This window comes from Chinchilla lanigera, unplaced genomic scaffold, assembly GCF_000276665.1.
Source record: "Chinchilla lanigera isolate Chin_1 unplaced genomic scaffold, ChiLan1.0 scaffold00021, whole genome shotgun sequence".
Taxonomy (NCBI): domain Eukaryota; kingdom Metazoa; phylum Chordata; class Mammalia; order Rodentia; family Chinchillidae; genus Chinchilla; species Chinchilla lanigera.
The window spans coordinates 21970809-21995333 of record NW_004955422.1 but is presented as its reverse complement, the minus strand read 5'-3'; the positions used below and the strand labels follow the sequence as shown (position 1 = coordinate 21995333).

Here is a 24525-nt window from a genome sequence, read left to right as displayed (position 1 = left end):
TGGCTGCTAGATCCAGTTCTCATTTCCTTTACACATGGCTCCTTTCCTGTCCTAACTGAATGCAACCAAGACACTCTGATACAGCTGAGCCAAGTTTTCCTAACGTGCAACAGGACGGCGCCACCATCAGTGTGCAAGACGACCCACCCAGGCTTATAACCTCAAACACTCCGCCCTGACTGCTCACTCTTCAGGAGACTTCCATCCATCTTTCTGATTTAAGAGGAGGGAGAAACTTAGGATCTCAAAATACTGTGGTTATAAGCATAAGCATGCTCAGAGCTGCAACAGGCGCAGCCTGGGAAGCAGTGTGCCCTCTGCATAAAGCCCTGTACTTTACTCATAAACACATGGGGTTCTGCTAATGCAAATCACAGTTTCAACAGTGTGTGGGACTGCAGTGTGGGCTCCACCTTCACCAGCAGTGGAGACCCACCGGTCAAGCCTCTGGTTACCTCTGCGTCCTGCTCGTGGAGATGGTACGTCCTCTGGAGGGTCTGCAGGGTTGGGAGGGTCAGGGTCTTCTCCTCCAACAGACGCTCCAGAAGCAAGACCAGCTGGTCTGGAAGAAGCTGAGGGCAAAACAAACAGCAGGTGAAAATGCCATTCAGCTGACAAGAAATTAGACCCAAACGTTTAGACCGAAGATGGCGGCAAAGCGTGGGTAACCTGGGCGCTGCTGGCATGTGTCTGAAACACCGGCAGACTGCAGTGCTGACTTTGGGGAAACCCTGGGCTCACACTGTCTCCTCAAAGTCACTACGTTCTGAGGTCTGGTGATGCCCTGTTTCCTCAGCTTTTCATTTCAGGTCTATATTTAGGGGAGATCAAAATGGTTCTTATCTTATGAAAAATTATTAGGCTTTATTAGATCTTTGCCTTTATGGCACACATATGCTAAGAAGTGTTATTTAGCCTAGATAAAGATTCAAGGGCCCTTCAATTGTAGGCAAACACATGGAAGTTCAACAGAAAGAAGCAGGTTACAATTTCCTTTCTGAACAGAGAAATAAAGAGCATGCAATGAAATAAATACTGTGCCTCACAATGCCTTCATTACAAAAAAATGGTAAGTCTATAATTTATGTTTATAATACACTAAAAAATGTTAAAAGGATACACAATCATACATGTAACAACACACAACACATAAACCTGATCCATATCCCCATGTTTTCGCCAAGGATGGGTCAAAAATCATTACCACTTAAGGGCAAAAAGAAGCCCTAAGGTGGTACGAAAAATAAAACAAATTTGTGAACAAATAATATCTGCGACGCCCAGGATTGAGTCAGGCTTCGTGTATCTGTTCACTGCTGCACCCAGCACAAGCGGCAGCACTGCCCAAGAGCACCGAGCAGTCAGCCCCACGGAGCACAGAACAACGCGTGGAGGAACAGCGAAGCACTTACTCTAAAACCAAGGTTTGAAGATTACACTTATCTTCCCTTCAGCCTTGCTTATTCCCATTTAACCCTTGTTAACAAAACCAACTGCCACTTCTTGCTACTCAAAAGAAATTTTAGAAATTATTGGCTTCTCTTTCTGTCCCTACCTTTCTGTCCCCAAGTGTACACGATGCCTGGCCCGCCCTCCCTCTCTCTCTCTTCCAAAATGAGCGCACAGGGAAACTGCTGGCTGCATGCACCGCACCCCCACCCAATGTCACGAAGAAAGCATTTCTCTTATATTCTCAGCCCTACCTCCCCACAGACGGGCAGACAGCAGGCTCAGATGCACACTGGCTGGTTCTCGGGTATGTTTATCTCCTGAGTCCACCTAACAGCCATGCTGTGGAGAGGCCCTTGGGCTGGCAGGAGAGGCAAGGTGCCTTGAGCACAATTACAGTACAATGATCACTGACCCAAGCTCCCTACAGGACTGGGGAACAACTACCAACTCCCTTTCTGGAGAAGTCACGAGCCTGTAAGATGCTTTAGAGATATCAAGTTACTACATAACAACTAGTAACAACAGCACCATTCTACCATTCTCTATCATTTAAACATAAGGCTATTTATATGGTAGCAAGTCTGCTGTTTTACAGAAGAGGCCAAACCCAGGCCCCAGCCTCTGCTGAACCCCAAGGTTTGCCCCAGGGACACCTCAGAGGGGCAAGCGTAGGACGCAGCCTGGCAGAGCTCCGGACCGGAGCTTGGCTGAGAAGCTGTATTCTGCCTCTTTTGTAGGCTCCTCCTGTTCTGGCTCCAACTCCACTCAGCCCCAAGCCCGTCTAGCACTGTCCCCTTGGCTCTGTGGCTCCTCCCTGTCCCCAGCAAACCCTACAGTGGTTCACAATGTTTCAACAGAGGCCTTTCTCTACTGCAAGCTGAACCTTCAGCCCATAGCCCTAAGTGCACTCCTGTTCTCCTAAAGCCACACCCCAAAACTTCCTCAACCCACCCCACCACTTCTTTTGCTCCCACTGTTCCCAGAATGCCTGGGACTCTTGGTGGAGCGGCCAGCTCTCCCTCTCCCTCACTCAGGTGCGGAATAGGACAGACCACACTTAGGACAACAGGCTCCAGACTGGATCCAAGTGGCCCTGCCCACCCCGGCCCCCACAGGCACTGTCAACCCTGCAAGCAACGCTGGTGCAGCCACCAGCCAGAGGGAAACAGCGTGCGGACGCGGGAAGGCAGGCTTCTAGGTCGGGGCCAGCCAGGCCGGAATGGGGGCCGTGTGTGCTAACTACTGCAGGAACCAAGCCCTGGCCAATTTGCAGAATTACAGGGAAGGAAAGAGTAGAAAGAAAAGTGTCTCCCAATTGTGCATTTGTGCTTACAAAGAAGCCTATTGTTAGAACTCGGCTTGAGACTTGGTTTAGGCTGAAGAGACCCACAGAGGAAAGGAAGCCCTGAGAGAAGGACCAACTAGCTTGGTCCTCGACTTGCCCCAAAAGAGATCAACCCATAAACACAACTCCAGTTTAAAAATCAAAGCACTACTACTACGGGAACCCACCAAAGTCCCTGGGCTCATCCCGTGTATCTTTCAGTTTCCTCCCAAACAGAAAGCACACACATCTACACGCAGAAACAGGGCTGCAAGCATCGCAGAAAGCTTTTGTTCTCTCCAAATTTTACACAATGGAAATACTTAAAGCTAAGACCCCTGACTTACGACAGACAGTTGAGAGGCAGGGAAGGAGCGCACACATCATCAAACCCTGCGGGTTCTTTGTAAGTTTAGCTGGCTCTCACTAGCGGGAGGCAGAGAGCAAGGGCGAGCCTGCTGCAGGTACCAGGCCTTCTGCGCCGTGGCCCGAGGCGCCTCTGGCAAGAGCCGGCTTGCTCACAGGCAGGCAGGACGCAACCAGCAGCACAGCCACGATGGGAACATCCCTCGTGATGCCAGGAGATTTAGGCCGGGCAGACTTCTCAGAGAGAACTTGCACAAATATTCTTACTCAGTAAACACCTGGCTCTCAACTGTACCTCTCTACCTTAGGGAGGAAATGATGTTTCTAAACAACGAAAAAAGTACACATTATCGGTGATCTAATGTTGTTTGAACCCACAGACAGTAAAACTAACTCTGTATCACTTGTTCACAAGTAAACATTACATCATTTCTTTTAAAAAAATGAGATCACAGACCTTGCAAAGAGGATTTTAGTATTTGCTTCAGTGCAAAAATGTGGTTAAGTAGCTACACTTTAATACAGATTTCTTGTCATAAAACAAACATTCACTCTATGTAAAGCTACAATGAAATATAAAGCTACAATGAAAAAGAAATAGTATGTAATACTCCAAAACATTTGCAAAGCAACAGAAAGGTATCAAATACTAGCAAACGTGCCCAGAGGCTGTACCCGGCAGTGAGATGCGCCCTGGCAGCTGGCACTGGGGAAAGAAGTAATGTTATGTGGATCATTCTTCTCCCACGCATGGAGAAATCAAATTTCACATGACTCCTGGGCCAAGTGGGTTTTCATACAGCAGGGCTGCAAGAGATAGACGTGGCTTTAGCCACACTATGGCACTGTCATGAAAAATATTCCCAGGGATTATCTCCTAAGAGAGCGCCTTGAAACATTACAGAGGAAACCTGTCTGTGTTTCTGGGGGCCTAATAGCGCTTGAACCCACATCATGGCCGCAGAGATAAAAAGTCCTACAGACATGGAATTCATTTGTTATTATTTCCATATGGAGAACAGCTCAGTATTTTTAAAATGCATCTGCCTCAGAAACTTAGACAAAATAAGACTACGGGGTGCCAAAGTCATGTGGGTACTTGAAAGAGAATTGCACAGGACGGTACAACTTACATGAATGCAAGAAACAAAATGCTAAAGCAGGTCAGTCAAGTACAAATGTTATTTGCTAAGGGCTTCAGAAGTCTGCATCCTTGCTGTAAACACAGAAGACTTCACAGTTAATTACTGAGAGGTACACAAAGAAGAAAGTCTACTTTTATTTTCTGCAGTCAGCTGAAGAACTGAGGCAAGCTGTATAACTCTTCAGTGGTTTAAAAAGTTTCTACACAGACTTTTGGAAAGAAAATACGAATTTTTCAAACCTACCTTCCTAACCTACCAGCAGCACAAAGAAAACAAACCTGGACTCTTCCAGAAGCCTCTCGCTGCCGTGACAGGGGCATCACTCACTCTGTGCTCCCCGAAGACCACCCACATGACTCAGGCCCGCCACAGTCTCCTCCGTTAACAAGACGCAAAACGGCCAGCTCACCTCTTAGGTCACAAGGGCCGCGGACGTGCCTCACCACCGGGCTTCCACAGGCAGGACCTGCCACAATGGCCATCGCACACAACACTCAAGCCCCGAGGCCTGTCCCCTGCCGCAGGCCGAGGAGGGCACCCCCTTGGCGGCCCAGCTGGTGCGCTGCAGGAAGTCACTGAGCGGCTCCCGGACAGGAATGAGCCTGGGACTAATGCAGCAACCGATTGACAGTGGCGTGAGTTCTATTATTACCCCATTATCACTCTGGGATCTGTGCCTAAATGAAGCATGCTTCCTCCCTGATGCCATTTCCTTTTATCCTGGCTGGAGACTAAAAGCAGATCAATGGGGGCAATACATATGATGTCACTTCAATTTATAGCGATGGCCTCGCCCTCTTTCAGTCTGTCTGAAACACACAGAAAGATCAATTCTTCCCAAAAATGGTTAAAAAATGCTTAGGGAGCATTCATCTTCCAGAAAAGCATTCTCTGCTATATTTGTCTATGTTACTACGGCAGGAACTGTTTACACAGAACAAAAACAGAAGAAATGGGGGAGGGAGGAAAAATCTCAAATTCCCCCGTATGCCGGAGACGCGCTGGCCAACATCCAACATAGGCAGGTCCCAGACTGGAGCAAAAACAGCTGACCTTTGAAGGTCACACGCAGAGACCATTCGTATAGGGACGAAGCAGAGATTTCCTTTGCTCTTGGATTAAAAAGGTGATCACAAAGATATAAAATGTATCTCATCTTTCTATGGCTCCCCTAAACCTAATCAATTCCCTGCCACTTTTTCCAGAAAGCTCACAACTAGACTCACTGTTCACAGGTGTGTGTGTGTGTGTGCAGGGGGAAGACGTTCATGCCCAGGGTGCCCTCGCATTATGGTGACAAGGACACTGGGCCAAGGGACAGAACTCAGAAACTCAGCCATCTCCCAGACACAGCTCTGAACCAAATAAAACAAACTTAAGTAAAAAAATCTCTGTACGGAGTAAATAAAGTTTCGACAAGGGGGCAAAATTAAGATGTTAATGATAAGATTCCTCGGAACAAGAGTAGTTCCTTACCACCCAAAAAAGAAACAGGAAATGCAAATCCAAGTATAGCCATGGTCTTCATAACAATGTCAAAACCTGATCGTCCGTTTCTGTAATTTTTTAATGATGAGCATTTCTAAGCAATAAAAATAGACAATACTGTGTACTCAGACAAGTGTCTGCCCAGGAGTCACTGTTGACTAGGATACTGTGATAAAATAGTGTCTTCAGTGTACATTAGAAACCTGGGTAAAAGAAAAACTGGCTACAGAAAACAACGTATAAAAGAAAACTGTTCTAAGATATTGCTGTAACAAGCACATTTCAAAGAACTGTCAAAACCGAAGACTGTAACTCCACAATGTTTACTCCAGGGGTCCAAAATTGGACTTGTTAGCAAATGAAGGTCACCAAATAATGAAGAGTGAAACTAATTTTCTGCAAAATAAATCAATCAAAGGCACTGATATTCCCAGAAGGATCAGTTAATTTTGATTATCAAGCATCTTCAGGGATAACAGCCATAGTTAAATTTTAGGAGCTGGGGGTTTAGCTCAGCAGCACAGCACCTGCCTGGCAAACGCAAGGTTGTGAGTTCGATTCCCAGTACCAAAAAACAAAACAAAACAAACAAACATAGTTAAATTTTAGAAAGAAAACTCAAGCAGCAGCAAATATTCATATAATTCATTTCATTATTGAAGAAAAACAATTATTTTTGAGAAACCCTTCTGGTAGCTACAATTTAAAAAGACAACTGCACTTTTGAGCCATGCTGGCAATACAAGGATTAAAAATACACCAACATAGCAAATAGTATCTGAAATGATATACTGGCATAGATCATTCTCCTGTTTCTAGACTGCAAACATCAAATTTTTATGTGCTATTATTTCCTCAGCTTTTGTTAAAAATATTACCCACGCTCTATGTCTGACACAAAGCATTATGTGAACTACATGCACACTAATACCGTGTGTTATTACACAAAAACAAAGAGTTGTAAACATTCAAAAACTCCAAGGGCTTTACAAGAGATGCTTGGGATTCTTGTGTCTGCCTCCTCCACCCTGGAAGGTGCCAAAATAACTACAGTAGGACCAAAGGAAGAAGATCCTTTGTGATTTGGATATTATGTTTCTCAAGAAAATCATCATCTTGAAAAAGAAACTATCAATTCCTAAGTGCTTCAGGCTATTCACTCTGCCAGGACGATACTGGCAGGCTAAAGAATGACCCTTTAAGGGTCTAAAGAATTAGAACACTTCAAAGTATCAAAGGGTACTTTTAATTTTTGTTCTATTTTTTCATTGAAATGTGCTTGTTTCCTTAGAATAATGCTTTTAGTAACAGTGTACCTTTAAATCTTGAATAAACATGTATATTTTTACGAACCTGAGTTCCTAGTTTATAGATAGCTGTATTTTCTAATTCTAAGCTCCAGCTGCACACTAATTTATGATACTCGGAAACCCAAAATATGAAGACATCTTTATTGTGAAAATTGTTGGCTGCTTCTGCATCAGAATATGGTACACAGTCTCTCATGGTAGAATATTATGCAGCTATTAAAAAGAGTAGGGTGGCACTGTTTCAACAATGTGGCAAGATAGCAAGAAATATTATGGGGACAAATCTAGGACAGAATGGAGAATACGGTTCAGTTTGTAGAAGTAATTTTCTAAAGACACAGAAAGAAAGCAAGGGACTCTTCATATGGACTTTTCCTCCAAGAAACCTCCAACTACCTGTTCTTTTCTCTACTTCCAGCTCAAGCTGAAAAATTTTCTTCAAATCCTACAAATACTTCTAATAATTTACTTAATGGAGAGAAGATCTAATTTATGAAGATATTCATTACCACAACCTATTCTAACTGCGTAGAAATGTATAAGCAAAGAAGTGAGCTAGCAGACTGGGAGCTGGGTCCTCTATGCAGCAGGTCTCCCAGCATCACCATGCTTAGTCCTATTAACATTTTTACTTTTTTATTTTTCCACAGGCCTGGGGAGTTAATGAAGGGCCTTCACAATGAGCTGTATATTCAGCCCCTTAAACATTTTTTTAAAGCTGGGTATGATAGCACATGCCCATGAGCAATCCCAGCACTGGGGAGGCTGAGGCAGGACGATCATCATGAGTTTGAGGACAGTCTGAACTACACAGTGAGACCCTGTCTCCAAAAAAGGAGTAATATAGTCACAATGTATGCAAAAACTGTCAATAAACAATTCAGCTAAGTCATTAAGTTAGGCTGGAACTTGCAATCCTCCTGGTTCAGTCCTCCAAGCATTTCAAAATAACATGGATTTCAAAGGTTCTGATTTCAAACTTCCACACAAAGATCAACATCAACACTATTAAATACAAAACATTAGTTCTACACAAGTAACACTTAAAAACTGGAGGAATATTAAGCTTTCTAAATGCTTTACTGATAAAATTAAGCATGGCACCAATCGCATGCTCAGATTTTATATTATCATCTAAATAGAAAATGTCAAATATTTGCAAATTTTCCAAGGGAAAAATATAATACCTACACTTGTCAAAATCAGAAAGTCTGTGTGGGATTATTTATTAGAAATGTAATACTTTTAGTAAATAACTATACCAACATTTGCTCATAGCATTTGGTTGAATTTATTTTATACAGCCCTATGTTCCTAGCTAAAGGTAATAGAAACCATGCACAAAAGTACTATGTTTATATCCATAAATAAGTGACAAAAATCAGCCTGCAAGGAGTTTTTCCTCTAAATTATAAGTACTAGCAAATGGGAAAAACACTTGAGATAGAAAATACTATCTTCACAATCCTAAAAACACAAGGCTCAAGTTTAAACTCAAGAATAACTGAGTTTTAAAAAAAAACAACTATTTTAACTTGTATAAAAAGAGTACAGAGTACACAGTGAAGGAAATCCTTGTAAACTGAAGTGAGATCTTGTTCCTTTCATGTGCCACTTAGTCCTATGTCTGACAGTCAAACGCTGTTATCAAATTGAAATAAACTATGTAAACCCAGTACAGTAGGATGGAGTAATATAGTAACAAAGTCAGCAAGAACTATTGTCAACAAGCAATCCAGCATATTCTTTAAGTATATAAAAGCAAATTTATAGAGCTGCACATGAAAACTCAGATTACAAGTGGTTATCACTTCTACCTAGAACAAGTTCAAAAGATACAAATTCAAATTTATCAACCTAAGGTTTTATAAGCATTCTGTATAGTAACAGATCTGCTTGATGATTTCTCATATTTAAAAAGGGGATGGTAAAATGAATCGAACAGCTTTCAAGTATAATGGATGCAATCAATGAAATGGTGGTTCTACAATGTTTTTCAAAAGCTACTAAATAAACGATTCTATGAGGAACCCTAGCAACCTACCTTACCCTATGTGCAAAAACTTACTGTTTCTTAGAGAGGTCTGGCCTTTTACGTTCCATAGTTCCCTTGTTAAAACTTGCTAATATAGACCAAAATTAAGAGTTTTTTAAAAAGGAAAGAAAAAAAAGTAAGCTACAAAAGCATTCGAGAGCTAGTGATGATCACAAGCGTTGCAAGGTAAGAAAAAGACAAGCAACAGAAACAAGGAGAAACCAAGTTACCCTCTGACCCACAGGTTAGACAAGCAATTCAAAGGGACACACAAATTTTGAAGCAGGAAGCATAATTTATAAGTGCATTTCACCGTGGAGTGTTTATTCTCAGGGCTAAAACACTAACATTCCATTATTCCTAGTTCCTGTCCTTTCTTCTTCGTAGAGCAGCAGTCAAGACAACATAATTATATCTTTTTTTTAGCCAGATTGTATTTTCTAATACTTTGTTTTTCCTAATAAATTTAAACTAAGCATAATTTTAGCCACGTTTATCATCTGCCAGGTGGTATGTGTCACAAAAGTGACAGAAAAGCATTTTAATATACATACAGCAAATCACAAATACAGAGGAATGGGAGGAGAGATGGAAGTAAGTGATGAGTGAAACTATATTAACTACTGCTAGAAAAATAAAGGAATAAAGTTACTTTTATCTAATAAAAATGTATAGGAAGTACTACTGTACAACACACTCTCCAAAGTTGCAGTTTTACTTCACAGCATGATTTACTGTCAGGAAGGCAGAGGAGCCGTATTTCATTCAATTTCTGTACACTTTTGGATTCCAGTCTGGACATTTTATATCCTGGATTAGCTCTGAAAAATTTTATGAGGAATAGACCAAAGGATCAACTTCTTAAGTGTTACTTCAACACTTAGGGAAATTCCTACTAATGGAAAGAAATGGATTTCACTTCAGGGAAAAGGCAGAGGAAAAGTTCCACAGACTTTCAAGAATATTTTTACTTAATTATTAACTTTTCTTTCCTTTGCCTGGACACCAGCTCACCTAAAGGGAATGAAAGCGATGACTAGGCCAGCATTGTCTATGAAACTCCTGTTCTGGATGTGCATAACACAAGCAGTAACAGCAGAGGGGAGCAGGACAGCAAACCACAGGGAAGGAATGGAGCCAAGTCTGGTTACCCCAAAGGTGCAGGCTACGCACAACTGACTGAATAATTCATAAATGAATGTACTTCCCATCATAACAAAAGCTATTCCCAAAAAATAATCTCAAATCACATCATAAAAATGTTCTTTTATGACAAAATGTCCACTTTAGCTATGATCTCATCATCTTAGTTCTACTCTAAGCTCTAGCTTGGACCCAAGGCCAAGCAGCCTAAAGCTGTTAGAGGAGTGAAGAATATAAATGTAGCCTTGTTTGCTGCCTTGGAAACATTCTCTTACGTGAATTCAAACACTCAAAAGTCAATCAACAGAAGTCAAGCCTTCAAAATTGCAAAACAGATATGCACAAATGGTAGCTAGCTACGGATCCAAATCTCCCTGTGTCTGAGACATAGTGGGTATTGCCGCAGGTATTGACATGAACACCAATACACTTCCTAGAAGCAATCTAAAAATTCAAGCACATGCAAGTTGTTCCTAATTGATTCCTAAAGAAACACCTTTATATCTTATTTGCTATGTATAATGTGGTGCTCATTTAAGAATATTTAGTACTATTTTGTTGGAGTGATTTTTTCATATCATAAAATAAACTTTGGAAATTACAGGAAATGTTAACACATTCAAAATTTTCTGACTGTTTAAATTCTAATGGCAAATACTCTGTGGAAAACCATCTTTCCCCTCCTCTAGGTATTCCAGTTTTATCTATACAAATCAATTTAGAATTTATCTTTTTAAAGAGGCAGAAGTGAAATACAGTTGTTTTTAGGTTGGTTTTGTTTGTTTTTTGAGACAGGGTCTTGTTGTGTAGACGTGTTCTTACGTAATTAAAACTAAAAGGAAAAACTAAAGTGCTCCCTAGTCCCTGCTGTTTACCTTCTGCATTCTTGCCCGAGTTTCTATTGCTTTGCTATTAACATCTCAAAGTCATAACAAACCCCATTCTTATCTCGCCCAACTCAAAAACTTGCCTCATTTAATAAAACAAACTCGTTTACACAATGTATATGAATATCAATAATCACATAGCACTGCATACACATGCACGACTATGATGTGTCAAAAACAAAAAGCTGCAAAATTAACTTGAAAAATCAGTGATGGTAGGGCCTCAAAAGTGAGAAGTGGACACACACACGTCAGAAGGACTAAACTCAATGTCACAGGTCAAGAACCACTTTTTTGCTGGTTTCAAGATTTAAACTGTCATCTCAGAACGTCACAATAGCTACAGTTGCGACGGAAGTTTTAAAAAGAACAAGCTGACCCCCTCCGGAACAACCCAAACTTTTTTCGTAACTAGTTAATGCTGAAAATTCGGCTTTCACTTCCTATCGGGGGCAGCCCGTTATCTGGCCTAAGTTTCCATCTAAGAAACCTTGCTAGGAACTGAGACCAAAGACCAGAACACCTCTAGATCAGCCAAGCGCACACGCTCCTAGGCAGAAGAGGAAAGGGAACAGTCCACAAAAACTGCTGACCTGTTGAACGTTTTCTAAAGAAAACTCGAGCCCCAACCAGTAATTTATATACTATTTTCATACTAGATTTGTCCTTCAAGTGAGCTTCCTAGAGAGCATAATCTGTTTGCTGATCTTTTTGACTTGAAGGCTGGGTAAACACGAGGAGTTACCATCCCCTCGCCTGTGCCCTTGAACGCTGAGTTAGAAAACCGTATGGAAGGGAGAAGACAAAAGCAGCAAGAGCCGCAGTCCTACAGCACTGTGGACGGCAAAAGAAATCCCGTCCGCATCCAGAGCCACCCCCGCGGCCGCCGCAGCAGCGGGAACGCGGCCTCGCTGGACCAGCGACAGCAGGGTCTGGGCGCCGCAAGTTCCTGTGTGCGGTACACGCCGCGGGGAATGCAGCTGAGACTGGAGGAGGAGTGTGAGGAGGGTGAGGAGGGTTGAGAGAGGCCTCCGCCCGCCCACCGAAGGGCCACTTACCTGCCAAGCACGAACCAGCTTGCACCTGCCTGGACGCGCAGGCTGATTATCTCCGCGCCACGCTGCTTGCCGCACCCCGCCCCCTCCTCGCAGGGCCAATCCCGCGAGGGCCCCCCTCCCCGCGCCCCTCCCCTCCCTTGGGCCAATCCCACAGGGCCCCACGCCCGGCCCCCTCCCCCCCATACCTCAAGGGTCCCGCGCCCCGCCCTGCCCTGTTGCACCCCGCCCCTGACAGTCCTCTCCCACCCAGCAATTACTCTAATTAGAAGTTCTCCTGATGGCACTTAAACAATGTACAAACCAGTCCCAACACAGCCTGCAATTCGAATGGCTTTGAGAACAAAGGCAGTCATAGCTGTAGCAATTTTCCCTCTAATTTATAGAATGCGAGGACTTTCTCTCATCACACATGATGTGTTTTTTTTTTTTAAATTTAAACCACTAGCGTACTTGCTATTTCACAGGATATTAGCATTTCTGTGGAAAAACACCAGACGTTGTGGGCTACAACTAACAAAGGGGGGAAAAAAAAAGGTTGCCCAAAGTAAACTTTTAAGTTTGATCCTCGCCGCGGATCACCTGGTAGCAATATGCAAGATGTAGAGAGATGCGGGAGGACTGTCTTCTCATAGTTTACAAGTCATGTGAACAAACAGGGAATAAAAGCATCCAGGCGTTTTTCTAGTACTCTTGTATAATTCTTAATTAGTACTGGCAGAAGTTGCTAATGGTACACACTAAAATCAGATGAATGGATACCTGGCCTGCAACAAGGAAAACACAGAACACAAATCTGGCATCTTCACCCTCAACAGCCTGAACATTTCCACAGTGTACAAGAGGCCAGTCTTGTTTCCAATTTTGCAGCAGTCTCAGTAGATAAAGGTCACCAGGCCAGATCCCAACAAAAAAATAAATAAATAAAAAGGTCCAACTATCAACCAGAATAACTGCTCTATCAGGATTAAGTCACAGGCAGGCATTTCTTAAAGATGCATGTTACACCAAAACCAGAAATATACATACCAAAATGGAAGGAACCTATCTCCAAAGGGAAATTAATCAGGTCTCTTTTCCATGGAAAATTATTAGTCTATGCACAAGTTCTAAGAACTAAACTCTTCACTCTTGTTTTAAATACACAGTGGAATTTGGGGGATGAGTAAAACTATCCCCATAAAATATGTCCTTAAAAACATAAAAAGATCAAAACCAAAACCTCCTCATACTTTATTAGCCAGTACTGGTTTGATCTTTACGCATTTAAAAGAATTACTAAACTTGAGGGTTAAGTTTATATGAAAGTTTTTTTTTTTTTAAAGTCACAGGTAATTAATACTCAATGAGAAAAGAAAAATAATAAAAGCAGCCTCTATCTAAACTTTGCACAAAAAAAGGTTACAGAAGTCTCTTTCAACATGCTTCCCTTCTAAATAGATGTTAATATTAAAATTTTCAGTTAAGTACAGTATTCAGTTTCATTTCAGGCATTATATTATGATGTATGTATTCTAAAACGTCTCCATTTTTAAATGAAGAAACCTTTCAACTGTTCCACATTATGGAAAACTAATTTAGTACTTCATTTTCTTACAAGACGCCATTTTTGTTTAGTAGCTAAGTTTGCCTCTCAGCTGAACACAATTTAAAGTTTAATTGTAGTAACTGTTTGAAAAGTAAATCCTAAACAAGAAAATGAACTAATTTTAAGAAAAAAAAAACAAGCAGAAAGAAACAAAATAAATGCCAAGTCAAATACAAAAGTGCCTACCTAAGCTTAAAATTTTAATGCCCTGAAAAGAAAATGACATTAAGTGCTTAGGCTAAAAAATCAGGAGCCTGGGAAATAAAAATATAAAAAGTACTCAAAACACTTGTTCTGCAAATAAAATAAACATGGTTAGTAGCTGAGACCACGGGAGAGCTCTTTCAGAGAAAACACAATACTTCCCCCAAACTTATCTCTTCTAAAATTCCCCACTGAGTCAAGATTTAGAAATGGAAATCTTTCTCAATTAAGTTAATGGGTTTGTGTACAAGACAGAACACTTCTCTTTAAATGTGAAGAACATTTATAACCTTTATGAATTTCTCAAATACCTAAGGACACTGAAATTATTAAATAGAATTCCTCCAAAAGAGTACTGGCTGGAAAAATTCATGACATCTACCTCTCCAAAATAAAACACACTGGAGGGGACAGACAGGAATAAAGAAACTTTTTACAAAATACACCAAATGTCCTCACAAAAACTAACATCCAGGCACACAAGCTTGTGCTTTTAAAAGCAAAACAAAAACTGATAAAGCTGTTGGTCAAGTCTGTAATTTCGTTTGCAATTGGAAGGTGGAGACAGTAACCCTTAGGATAAGCCCTGTCTCAAATGCCTCTAACATATAAACAGTTCTCCCTAACATCACAGATTGCGTTTCTCAATGACCCCCAAACTATGTTTCCAGCTATTTTGGTCATTTCCATTTCCCTTCTCGGAAGTCAGACTAGCGGCTCTGTTCCCTGAAATGAGCCGCCCCTGGGAAGGACCCCACACGTCTTTCCCTCCTGGCGGGCAGGGCACAGGACGGGGACCAGGACTAGGTCAGGGACACGTCTCCACGACCACCCCACCACCCCACACCGCACGCGGGCTCCTGGAGACGCTGCCTAAACGTACGCGGTGAGAGCTAACTAAGCTGATACCCAACTCAAAACTTGAAAAGACAACGAAGGGCAATGGGGTTGAAACTCGCGGCTCCTGAGCGAGGGCGGCGGCTGCGCAGGAGACCCCAGGGAGACCCGGCCGCGGGGCGGGGCGGTGGAGGGCGGCGGGAACCGACAGTCGCCTGCGGCCCACGCCGCCGCCAGATCCCAACCGAGAGAGCCGCTGGCTCGGGCTCCGGGCACCCTAAATCCACAATCGGTGGCTCCCCCTAGAGCCTGTCGTTCTCTGCTCCGAACGCAGCGAGCAGACACGAGGGGCGTCAAGGCAGGCAAGCCACCCAGACGCGGCTCCTGGCGCGGCCGCTCCTAGTGATACTAGCACGGGCTCTGCGACACAGTGCAACTCTCACGGGAGTCGGGGCACCTTCCCGCATGCAGACCCTTTGCTCTGGGTCCTGAATTGACATCGGCTCACCTCCTCCCCATTCTCGCAAAGACCAGCTGTTCCCAGTCTGAAAGGTGCCGCTAAGGCGAGGCACGCACCCCAGGAGGTCACCAAAGGTACCGCTAAACCTAAACCAGGGCCGGCAGAGCTCTTCACCCTCCTCCCTCCGTGGGCTGCGGGCGCCCCCTTTAGTGCAAATCCTCGGCCTCACCAGGTGGGTTTGCTAAACACAGCCCCAAAATTAATTGCTTAGGACAGTTCCACACCTGGCACACCCTCTCTCCGGTGCCTCTCCAACGGCGACCATCTGAGGAACCCTTCACCTGTCTTACCTTTCCAGACATAATTTTTGCTTCCTGGATTTATCCTCATTAATTGCCAGATAAGCTGTTCTCAACCCAAGGGAACTATTAAGCCCCCAGCTCGCTGCAAACCCAGCATGTCTCCTCTTTGGTACGCCCCCACCCAGCACAGCCCGTTTTGAATTAATGTACCCCATCTTGTAGTAGGATCAAAGTTTCATTCTTGTGCCCATTAGCAGCGATTCCCAGCGACAAAACGATGAACATTTGTTAAAAGAGGATCAACTTTAAAAGAGAAATTTAAAGATAATACACTTAACCACAAAAAAAGGTCTTACACCATTAATTTCACAGCCATTACAGGTAAATGTCATATCTATTTCCAGGATATTGTCACAGGGAAGCTGCTGACAGCCTAACCCCTGCAGCTCTGCCCTAGGAAAATGAAGACAGGGCTTCCCCCGCAACTGCTCCTCTATGTCATCTCAGTGGACCCTGCAGTGGCCTTACAGACAGGGGCAGGCACTACCCAGGGTCTCTCGAAGGGGCCAGAGTATACAAGAACATCACAGCAGTTAAAACTACAGAAAAATTTTACAGATGTGTGCATTCAAATGATATTTAGTGTTAAAAACAGACCATCTTTTATTGAAGATTTTCCTCTAAAGCATTAATAAAAACAAATTATAACACAAAAAACTCGTAAGACAAATAATTCAAAGGATTATTCATAAGTCAGTAACAGTACAATTGGATTACTCTTTGGAATACAAATACCAGTCTCCCCCAAACTAAAATTGTGAATTAGTTGTATGTCAGACTTAAAGTGCAACTTTATACCAGTAGCTGACATATTAGATATTACACAAAAATAGAAATCCCACTTAATCTAAATAGGTGACTTCCACTGTTATAATGTGCACTATTTTTCTCAGTAGGCTATAAGAAACTGTAAGAAGCTACACGGCCACCCATTTCTAATGCCACACCTTGTCTGTCCACTACCCCACCCTAGGAGCTCCCCAGCTCCCTATGTTTTCCCATATCAACATCCTGTGTGGGAGGCATGATAATCGCATGCTGCAACCCTTGAAACTTGTGAATCTGTGAGGCTACCAGGCAAAGGGTAACGAAAGCTGGAGACGAACTAAGGTTCCTGACCAGCTAACCCTGCGGATTAGTAGATAAGAGTAGCCTGAGTTGTCCAGGTGGGCCCAGTGCAACCCCACAAGGGTCCTAATAAGCAGGAAAGGCAGGCAAGAGACAGAACCTGAGGAAGAGCTGCCAGACCACGCTAGTTTTGAAGATGGAGAGAGCCACTCGCCAAAGCACACAAATGGCTCTGAAAGTTGGAAAAAGTAAGGGGGTTCTCCTGTAGAGCTACAGAAAGAGAGACTGTTGATGTGTGTGTGGTAGTAGGGATTGAACCCAGCACCTTTGCATTGAGCTACATCCCCAGTTCCCTTTTACTTTGTATTTGAGGAGGGTATCACTAAGTTGCCCAGGCTGGGCTCAAATTTATAATCCTCCTGCCTCAGCCTCCCAGAGCCCTGGGATTATAGGGATTCATCGCCACACCTGCTGATTTTGGACAAGTGACCTCAAGAATTAGGAAAATAATACATTTGTTTTACTTTAAGTTACTAAAATTTGTAGTAATTTGTCACAGCAGGAATAAGAAACTAATACATCTGTGTTCTAAATTCCTCATATGATCAACCTTCACAGCCTATCTGCCTTAACCTGGGAGGAAAGTAACATCCTTCAAAAGCCTCAGCCACCTCTAAACTCACCGGTGTCCTTCTAGAAGGGAAGGTTTCTCCTAGTTTCCTTCCACAAACCCCAAGTATTCACCTTCTAGAGGGGGTTTCAAGCTTAACTTTAGAGGCTGCCGAGTTTGCTGGGGATGGTGAGTTGGGACAGAGGCTGGACAAGAGGCCCACAAGCCTTCTGGGTCTTGTGTTTAACTGCCTGGCTGCTTTTATAGTGCCACTCGGGCCAGGGCACAGCATGTCGATGAAACAAAGGACAAACATGAAACAGAGTGCCATGGGCAACGGCGTCTTGATCAAATCTAAGAGCGATTGGAGTTAATAAGTAACATAACCCCACCACCTTTTTCATGGCTTTAATTATTACAGCCAGTAAGAAATATTCAAGCCATCCCTGTTTAGTGATGTTTTATTTACCCCTAAAGGCTAAAGTCTTCATTAAATGCAGAAGAGTTGTGTTCAATTCAACACATATGGTGAGATCGCAGCCTGGTTTATTGTCCTTTCCTCAAGCCCCACCCCCTGCCCCCAGCAAACACAGCACCCAAGGACTCCGCGTGTACAATGCACAGCTGTCATCTGGCAACACTACAATTTTACATTACTACGAAGTTGATGTTTTTTTAAAGACAGTCTTATTTCTGAAAAGTTCCCCTTATTCTCTCGCTAGCACACATCAATCTTCTCATGAGACCATTTCCAACAACGCTTAAAGCACATCGCTGCTCTAACAGGGTCTTCCTAGGCTTCCCAAAAGTTTCCCTCTTATCTGTTAAATGCAGCTAAGTTCCTGAATAGCACAGAGCCTTCTGATTTGAGAAGCTGGACAAAATGTCCAATCTGTAAAAGGAACGGTCCGAAGGGTGGAGCTGTTATCTACAGCAATCCACATGTCCACAAGATTAATGCCCATTACTTTTTTCTCATGGTGTAGTAACTTCCTCAAGGAACTGCTTGATTATGATTTTTTTCTCCCTCAAAAGGAAACAATTAAGCAAGCAAATATGTCCAGGTGAACTCTTCAATAAAGAACAAACTGCAATTCCCTACCATGTCTTTTATCAGAAGAGTAGTGTTTTCAGCCCATTGTGCCTTTGGACCAGTGTTTCATGTTTATCATTTAGCATTACTGTCTGCAGAGCTGAACAGTCATGAAAGGCGCTGGGATTATACAAAATCCAGACCCTGTGCCACTGCAGGAGGGAAGCTGAGCCGGGTGCCTGTCGTGTGTGTTTTCACAGGCAGGTGCATGGGCCAGGAGGGAGCAGGAAGGCCTGTGCCCACTACTGACAGGCCCCCTTGGAGTGATGTGAGAGAGCAGTGGAGGAAGGCAGGCTTTCCATGCCCTCTTCCATAGCAGAGATGGAAACAGGCTCTGAGGAAGAGCTGGAAGCTTGGGCAGGGGCATCAGCCCAAGAGAAAATGCACTTGGCCTAGAACTTGACACTGCTCCTTCAGGAAATGATGGTTATCCCATGGCTTTACTATGGTCCTAAGCTGAAAGCGCAGGTCAGCTTTGTGTCTGATCATCTGCCTTATTAGCAGGACGGCCCACCATGATCCATGACCCTCCCTCCTCTCCAGTTCTCACAAAGCCTCCTGGTAGCAACACAGCTCTAAGAGGGAAAAGAATAAAATGAAGAGGCTGGCTGTTACATTTCACAAAGGACAAAACAATAGTGGCTGTTTGGTTTTCATATGTGTAATTACTCCTATTAATATAGGTGTCAGCCTGTGGAAAAGGGTTTGGAGTAGCAGAGCCCCCAAAAATGCAACTATGGCCCTCCCCTACCTACCAAGGGCCTGAGGAGAAACCATTCTCTACTCTCTTGCTATCCTGGTATAAAGGTAGGGGAGAAGGTCTGTGCCTTCCTTTTAGCTCCACTTAAATGTCACAATGCTATCCTTACCCAAATTAAATGAAATCCAAATAACACCTTTAATACACTTTAGTTCTGCGGGGGAAGGAAATATGCCAATCATGCAATAACTATAAAAATTTAACATCCAGAAAACTGTCTCTACAAACTCTAAAGAATTTTAAAAAGTCAGTAATCCCAGTCTATTATCACAACTCATTGTCCTTGACAGTATAAAACAGCAATGGTTATTTTAGAGATTGGTTAAAAATAATAATATGAAAAATGGATGAATAACTAAATAAACAAACATGATGTCCATAGCAGGGATAAACAAGCTCATAAGCTGTGCCTGTTAACACAGCCAGCCCTAAAGCTTTTGAGAAAGATACTAATAAAAATGTTGTGTTGAAATGTAGGGCAGGACTTGCTTGAAATTCTGATCTAGTTTCTAGTGAAGCCATGAATAATCACTACTGAAGATAGCCACATAAAGTTGCAGGAATGTAGCATCTCCACGGTAACACAGCAGCATCACTACAGGAGCACCCCTTCCATGGGGATGTAGCCGAAGGCCTCTAGTGGCTACCTGGAGCTGAGTACAGAACCCTGCATGACAACTGCTAGGACACCATGACACCTGACAACGGGAAGGGTCACTAAGTGACTGGGTGGGCAGTACGGATACTCTGGATAAAGGGATGACTTGAATGATTTCCTCATGATACTCAGAAAGGCATGTAATTGAAAACCTATGAATTATTTCTGAAATGTTCCATTTGATACTTTCAGACTGCAGTTTTCTGCTGGTAACTGAAACAGGAGAGTGAAGCCTACGCTAAGGGAGCAACTACTACACTGATTTGTTATTTGCAGAAATATTCTTAAATCTGCCAGTGCAACTTAAACCCTGAATTTTTTGTGCTATATAATTTGTGAATACCTCCTCTGGATACAGGAGTAAGTGTCAAGATGGGACCGGGGATATAGCTCAGTGGCACAGCACCTGCCTTGCAAGCGTTAGATCGTAAGTTCAATTTCTGGTACCACCGCCCCCGCCCCCCAGCCAAACAGATGGCATATGTCTGATGGCCTCATTGTAGAAGAGTTTATGAAGTCAAGTGACTCTGGGTGACTCGTCCAAGGCCATGGAGGTAGGAAGCCACTGTCAGCTCCTCTTGCTGGGCCAGCAAATCCTTAGGTTCCTTGGACATTGTTACTCTAGACTGAACATATTCAATTCTTAAGAAACCTTTCTCACAGGTCTTACCTTTCATCCCTACAATACTTTTTTTTTTTTTTTTTTTTTTTGGTTTTTCTCCGGTACCGGGAACCGAACTCACGACCTTGCGCTTGCCAGGCAGGCGCTTTGCCGCTGAGCTAAATCCCCAGCCCCCCTACAATACTTTTTATTTAGATATTTCTTGATTGATCTACATGTTGAAGATGTAGGCTCCAGCTGCACATAAAGGGACCCAGCTGATCCTATCCTAACACTTGCTGTCATTACACTATTTTTGTGTTTGGGGGAGGTGCTGGGGATTGAACCCAGAGAGCTACATCTCTAGCCTTTTTATTTTGTTTTTGGTTTTTCAGACAGGGTCTCACTATGTAGTGTAGGCTTACGTAGCCCAGGCTGGCCTTTGAACTCATGGCAATCTTCCTGCCTCAGCCTCTCAAGCACTAGGATTACAAGCATGCACCACCATGCCCGATTGCCCTTTTTATTTTGACCCAGGATCTTGCTAAGTTGCCCAGGCTGGTCTTGAACTTAAAATCATCATGCCCCATTCTCTTAAGTAACTGGGATTGCAGGCATGTGCCACCACACCTGGCCTACAGTGTGAAAATACTTAAAGGTGGCGTTGAACACATCGCTTGCATGTTCCTTTGACTTGTCCATTCAAGAAATCCACAATAAATATTCTTTCAAACTTTGAGATGATCAGTTCTCCACATGCATCTAAACAGTGTCTGGTCTAATAACATTTAAATTGCCAAATTCACTAGGAGTCCTATTAAGCTCTCTCCCATCCATAAACTCACAAAAGCCACTTTCAAATCTCCAACAGAGGCATTAAGCCACACCCAGGACTGTTCCTTCTCAGTGGCAGTGGAAGCACTGACGAGCACCCTCTCGGTAGGATCTGTGCACCCAGAAGAAACCTGGACTTGAGAAGTAATGAGTCCTGAGAGCTTCTGTGGCAAAAGATGAGAAGAGAAGATCAATAAGCCCAATATTCAGGAAAGCACGTGGTATCCTCCACAGCCGGAGCTTGCTGCTGGTAATTACAAGATGTACAACTTCTAAAAACCTTTATTAATGTAGCACTAATTAAAAGTACAGGAAAAGAGACTTCCCTTAACAATAAAGCCTGCTCCCTCCAGGGAATCCCTTCACTTGCAGGAGATCTTGGAAGAGAATATGCATAATGCCCTTCCACTGTAGAAACATCAGTCATTTTGCAACAACAGGAGTTATTTACTCCTGCTCTGCCTTCATTTTCTAGGTTTAACCACCAGGATCTCCACATAGCCAGAAAGTGGCCTGCATCTATTGGCTCTAGTTACCAAGGGTTGTGGATAGTGGATTATGCCATTAGGCTTTTGTTATAGTTTGTGTCTAGTTGTCCCCCTCCAAAGCCTCATGCAGTCATAGGGCTTTTTCAGAGGTGGCTAAATCTAGAGCAAATGTGATGCTGGGCTCAAGGGTGTGTGATTAGTAAAACAGTCCACTGACTGGTTTGGCATAGTTCTGGCTTGGATTAAGGGTGTGTGAGTGCTGTACCTGCCCTAGGGTGGGTATCCTGCATACAATATAAAGCACAGAAAGAGTCTTATCTCTTCCCTTGCTGCTTTTGTTATCTTATGGGTGCCATGAACTGTTCTCCTCTGCGATGCCCCTCTGCCAAGGCACCCTACCTTGGAACCAGCCGATTACGGACTGAAACCTCTACAAACTGTAAGCTAAATAAACCTTCCCTCCTTGAATTTTGGGTGGCGGGTACTTTGTCTCAGCAATGAGAGAAAAGTAACTAAGACAGCTTTTTATTATTTTATTCAGCTTGTGTGTGTGTGTGTGTGTGTGTATGTGTGTATGTATGTATGTGAGGGGGGGAGATTTATATTCAGATTTACAATCTGTCCAGTTGCCTAGAAACTAAAGCTTGAATTCCCAGCCCAGCGCAGGCTCAATAGCAACTGATCGAAAACAGTTCGTCCACTACTGCCTGGGCTGGGCTCATTCCTATTTACCTCATCATTCTAGTTGATGGTATGTAGTTTTGCAAGGAGTCTACTTTAGTTGTACCATCACTCTTGGTATAATTGGAAAGAAATGAGTGGTTATTTTCCATTCTTCTTGAATGCACTTACTCCTCAGGAAATCTGTTTCTTTAGGACATAATGCATAACTTTTGATGTGGGACATGTGGCCTTGGTGGCAAAGAAACTGCCTGCACCCAACACAGATGGACAGCTAGCCACATGAAGGTTTCTTACGTAGAAGTATTTCCCACACTGAGCAGCTTTCATCTAAGCTCTGAGCATCCTGCATGTGTTGGAGGTGCCCACAGTCCACACCATGTCATCACACTTAGGGTTACAGCTTGTCAATGGGGAAGCTTGGGCCAGAAAACTGGCTAAGGTCAGTGCAAATCAGGAAGTGATAGCAGGTAAACTCTTAGGAATGTGTGGGTTTGCTCTAGTGGGTAATGGAGTCCATTACAGAGAAAAACCCCTCCAAAGCTCCCGCAATTTGTCAGGACCAAGGAGGTCTACAAGGAGCTAAAGAAAACTGGATAGTGCCTACTCATAAAATACTGTCTTCCCAGTCCTTCACCCATCTAGAAGTGCTGCCCAGAACAAAGGATATTTTTTATTTAGTCCACAAAATTAGGGGTGAAAAGAAATATTAATATCCCAGGGAGAAAATTCAAGTTAAATTTGATGGAAAATCCCCAAACTCACTGAACTTTAGTGCCTAATACATTGTGCTTGTTTACCATAATCACAAGTGATAAAATCCCACACACCCTCCGTAACTGAATGTAGCAGTACTTCTGGCTTCTAAATGCCAAGGACAAAAATATTTTTCATGGTTATTTGTACAGCCTATCATTTTCTGTCAATGAACTCTAATCAGCTTTCTTGGTGAACTAAAGGATGACTTTTTAAAGACTCTTAAAATTCAGTATTTAGAGGTTGATAAAATCCTCACCACTATATTTAAAATCACAGTAAAGGTCAAAAGATGAACCAAGAAAAAAAAATATTACTCCTGAAACTTTATAAAGCAGCTATTCAAATTAACACTCCAGCACTTGGGTCATTTTAGGAAAGTATTACAAAACCCTTTATGGGTTTTCTACAGTTTCCATTAGGCTGAAGGAGGACCTCACACATGTCCTGTGTTCACACTCAATAGCAACTTACCTGCTTTGAGTGAAAGTTTAAAGAGCTGGCACCAGTGATGCACTCAGACTAAGTCCTGCCAGACCCAAGCGAGCACTCACCATGCGACAATGCCTCAAGAGGTGACACAGGCATGGGCTGTGAACAGAGCTGTGGCCAGGCTGGAAGCCTCACAGGATCAAAGGGCCCCAGAACCCTGCCGTCTGAGGGGTAGGGGAAGGAGCCTCAAGTCCTGGTGCTCCTGGGACAGCTCTCCCGCCCCCTCTCAGCTGTGCCAGCCCAGGGACATTTGGAAGACATCAGTTTTCTCTATATATTAAGAATCCGAAAAAACAAAACCCAATCATTCTGACATTTGCTCAAAGGAATGAAATGCCACACTTGATTTTTTAAGAGCAAGTAAATACATATTTAACTTTATGGTGAAGTTTAACTTTATTTTTTTCAAAGATTATAAACACCTTTACAGGGATAGAAATATGTTCCTTCACATCTTACTATACGACTTTGGTCATTTTAAGGGTAACTGCACTTAGGAATTTATTTAAAGCCTAAGGTTTTTTTCCATAGGCAAAGATTAAAACTAAGTAGGACATACCAATAAATTCTGTCTTCATGAACAATGACTAAAAAAACACAAGATTTTGTTTTCATATTTTCAAATATTTATTTTAATATTTTCAGACAAGATCGGGCATGTTCAGGGTGGTATGGCCATAGACTATTGTAATATTTTCTTTTTTTTTTTTTTGGTTTTTCTCTGGTACTGGGAACTGAACTCACGACCTTGCGCTTGCCAGGCAGGCGCTTTGCCGCTGAGCTAAATCCCCAGCCCCTGTAATATTTTCAAATAAGTACATTTTTAAG

General features: G+C 42.9%; 1 protein-coding gene across 1 annotated transcript in view; it reads right to left on the bottom strand.

Moving 5' to 3' along the window:
- Positions 1-24525, bottom strand: part of LOC102004493 (chromosome unknown open reading frame, human C9orf3) — a 340448-nt gene that overhangs the window by 25602 nt on the left and 290321 nt on the right. Inside the window, exon 15 of the mRNA XM_013513835.1 lies at positions 456-572. Within this exon, the coding sequence (XP_013369289.1) occupies positions 456-572 (117 nt within the window). The remainder of the gene's footprint in view (positions 1-455; positions 573-24525) is intronic.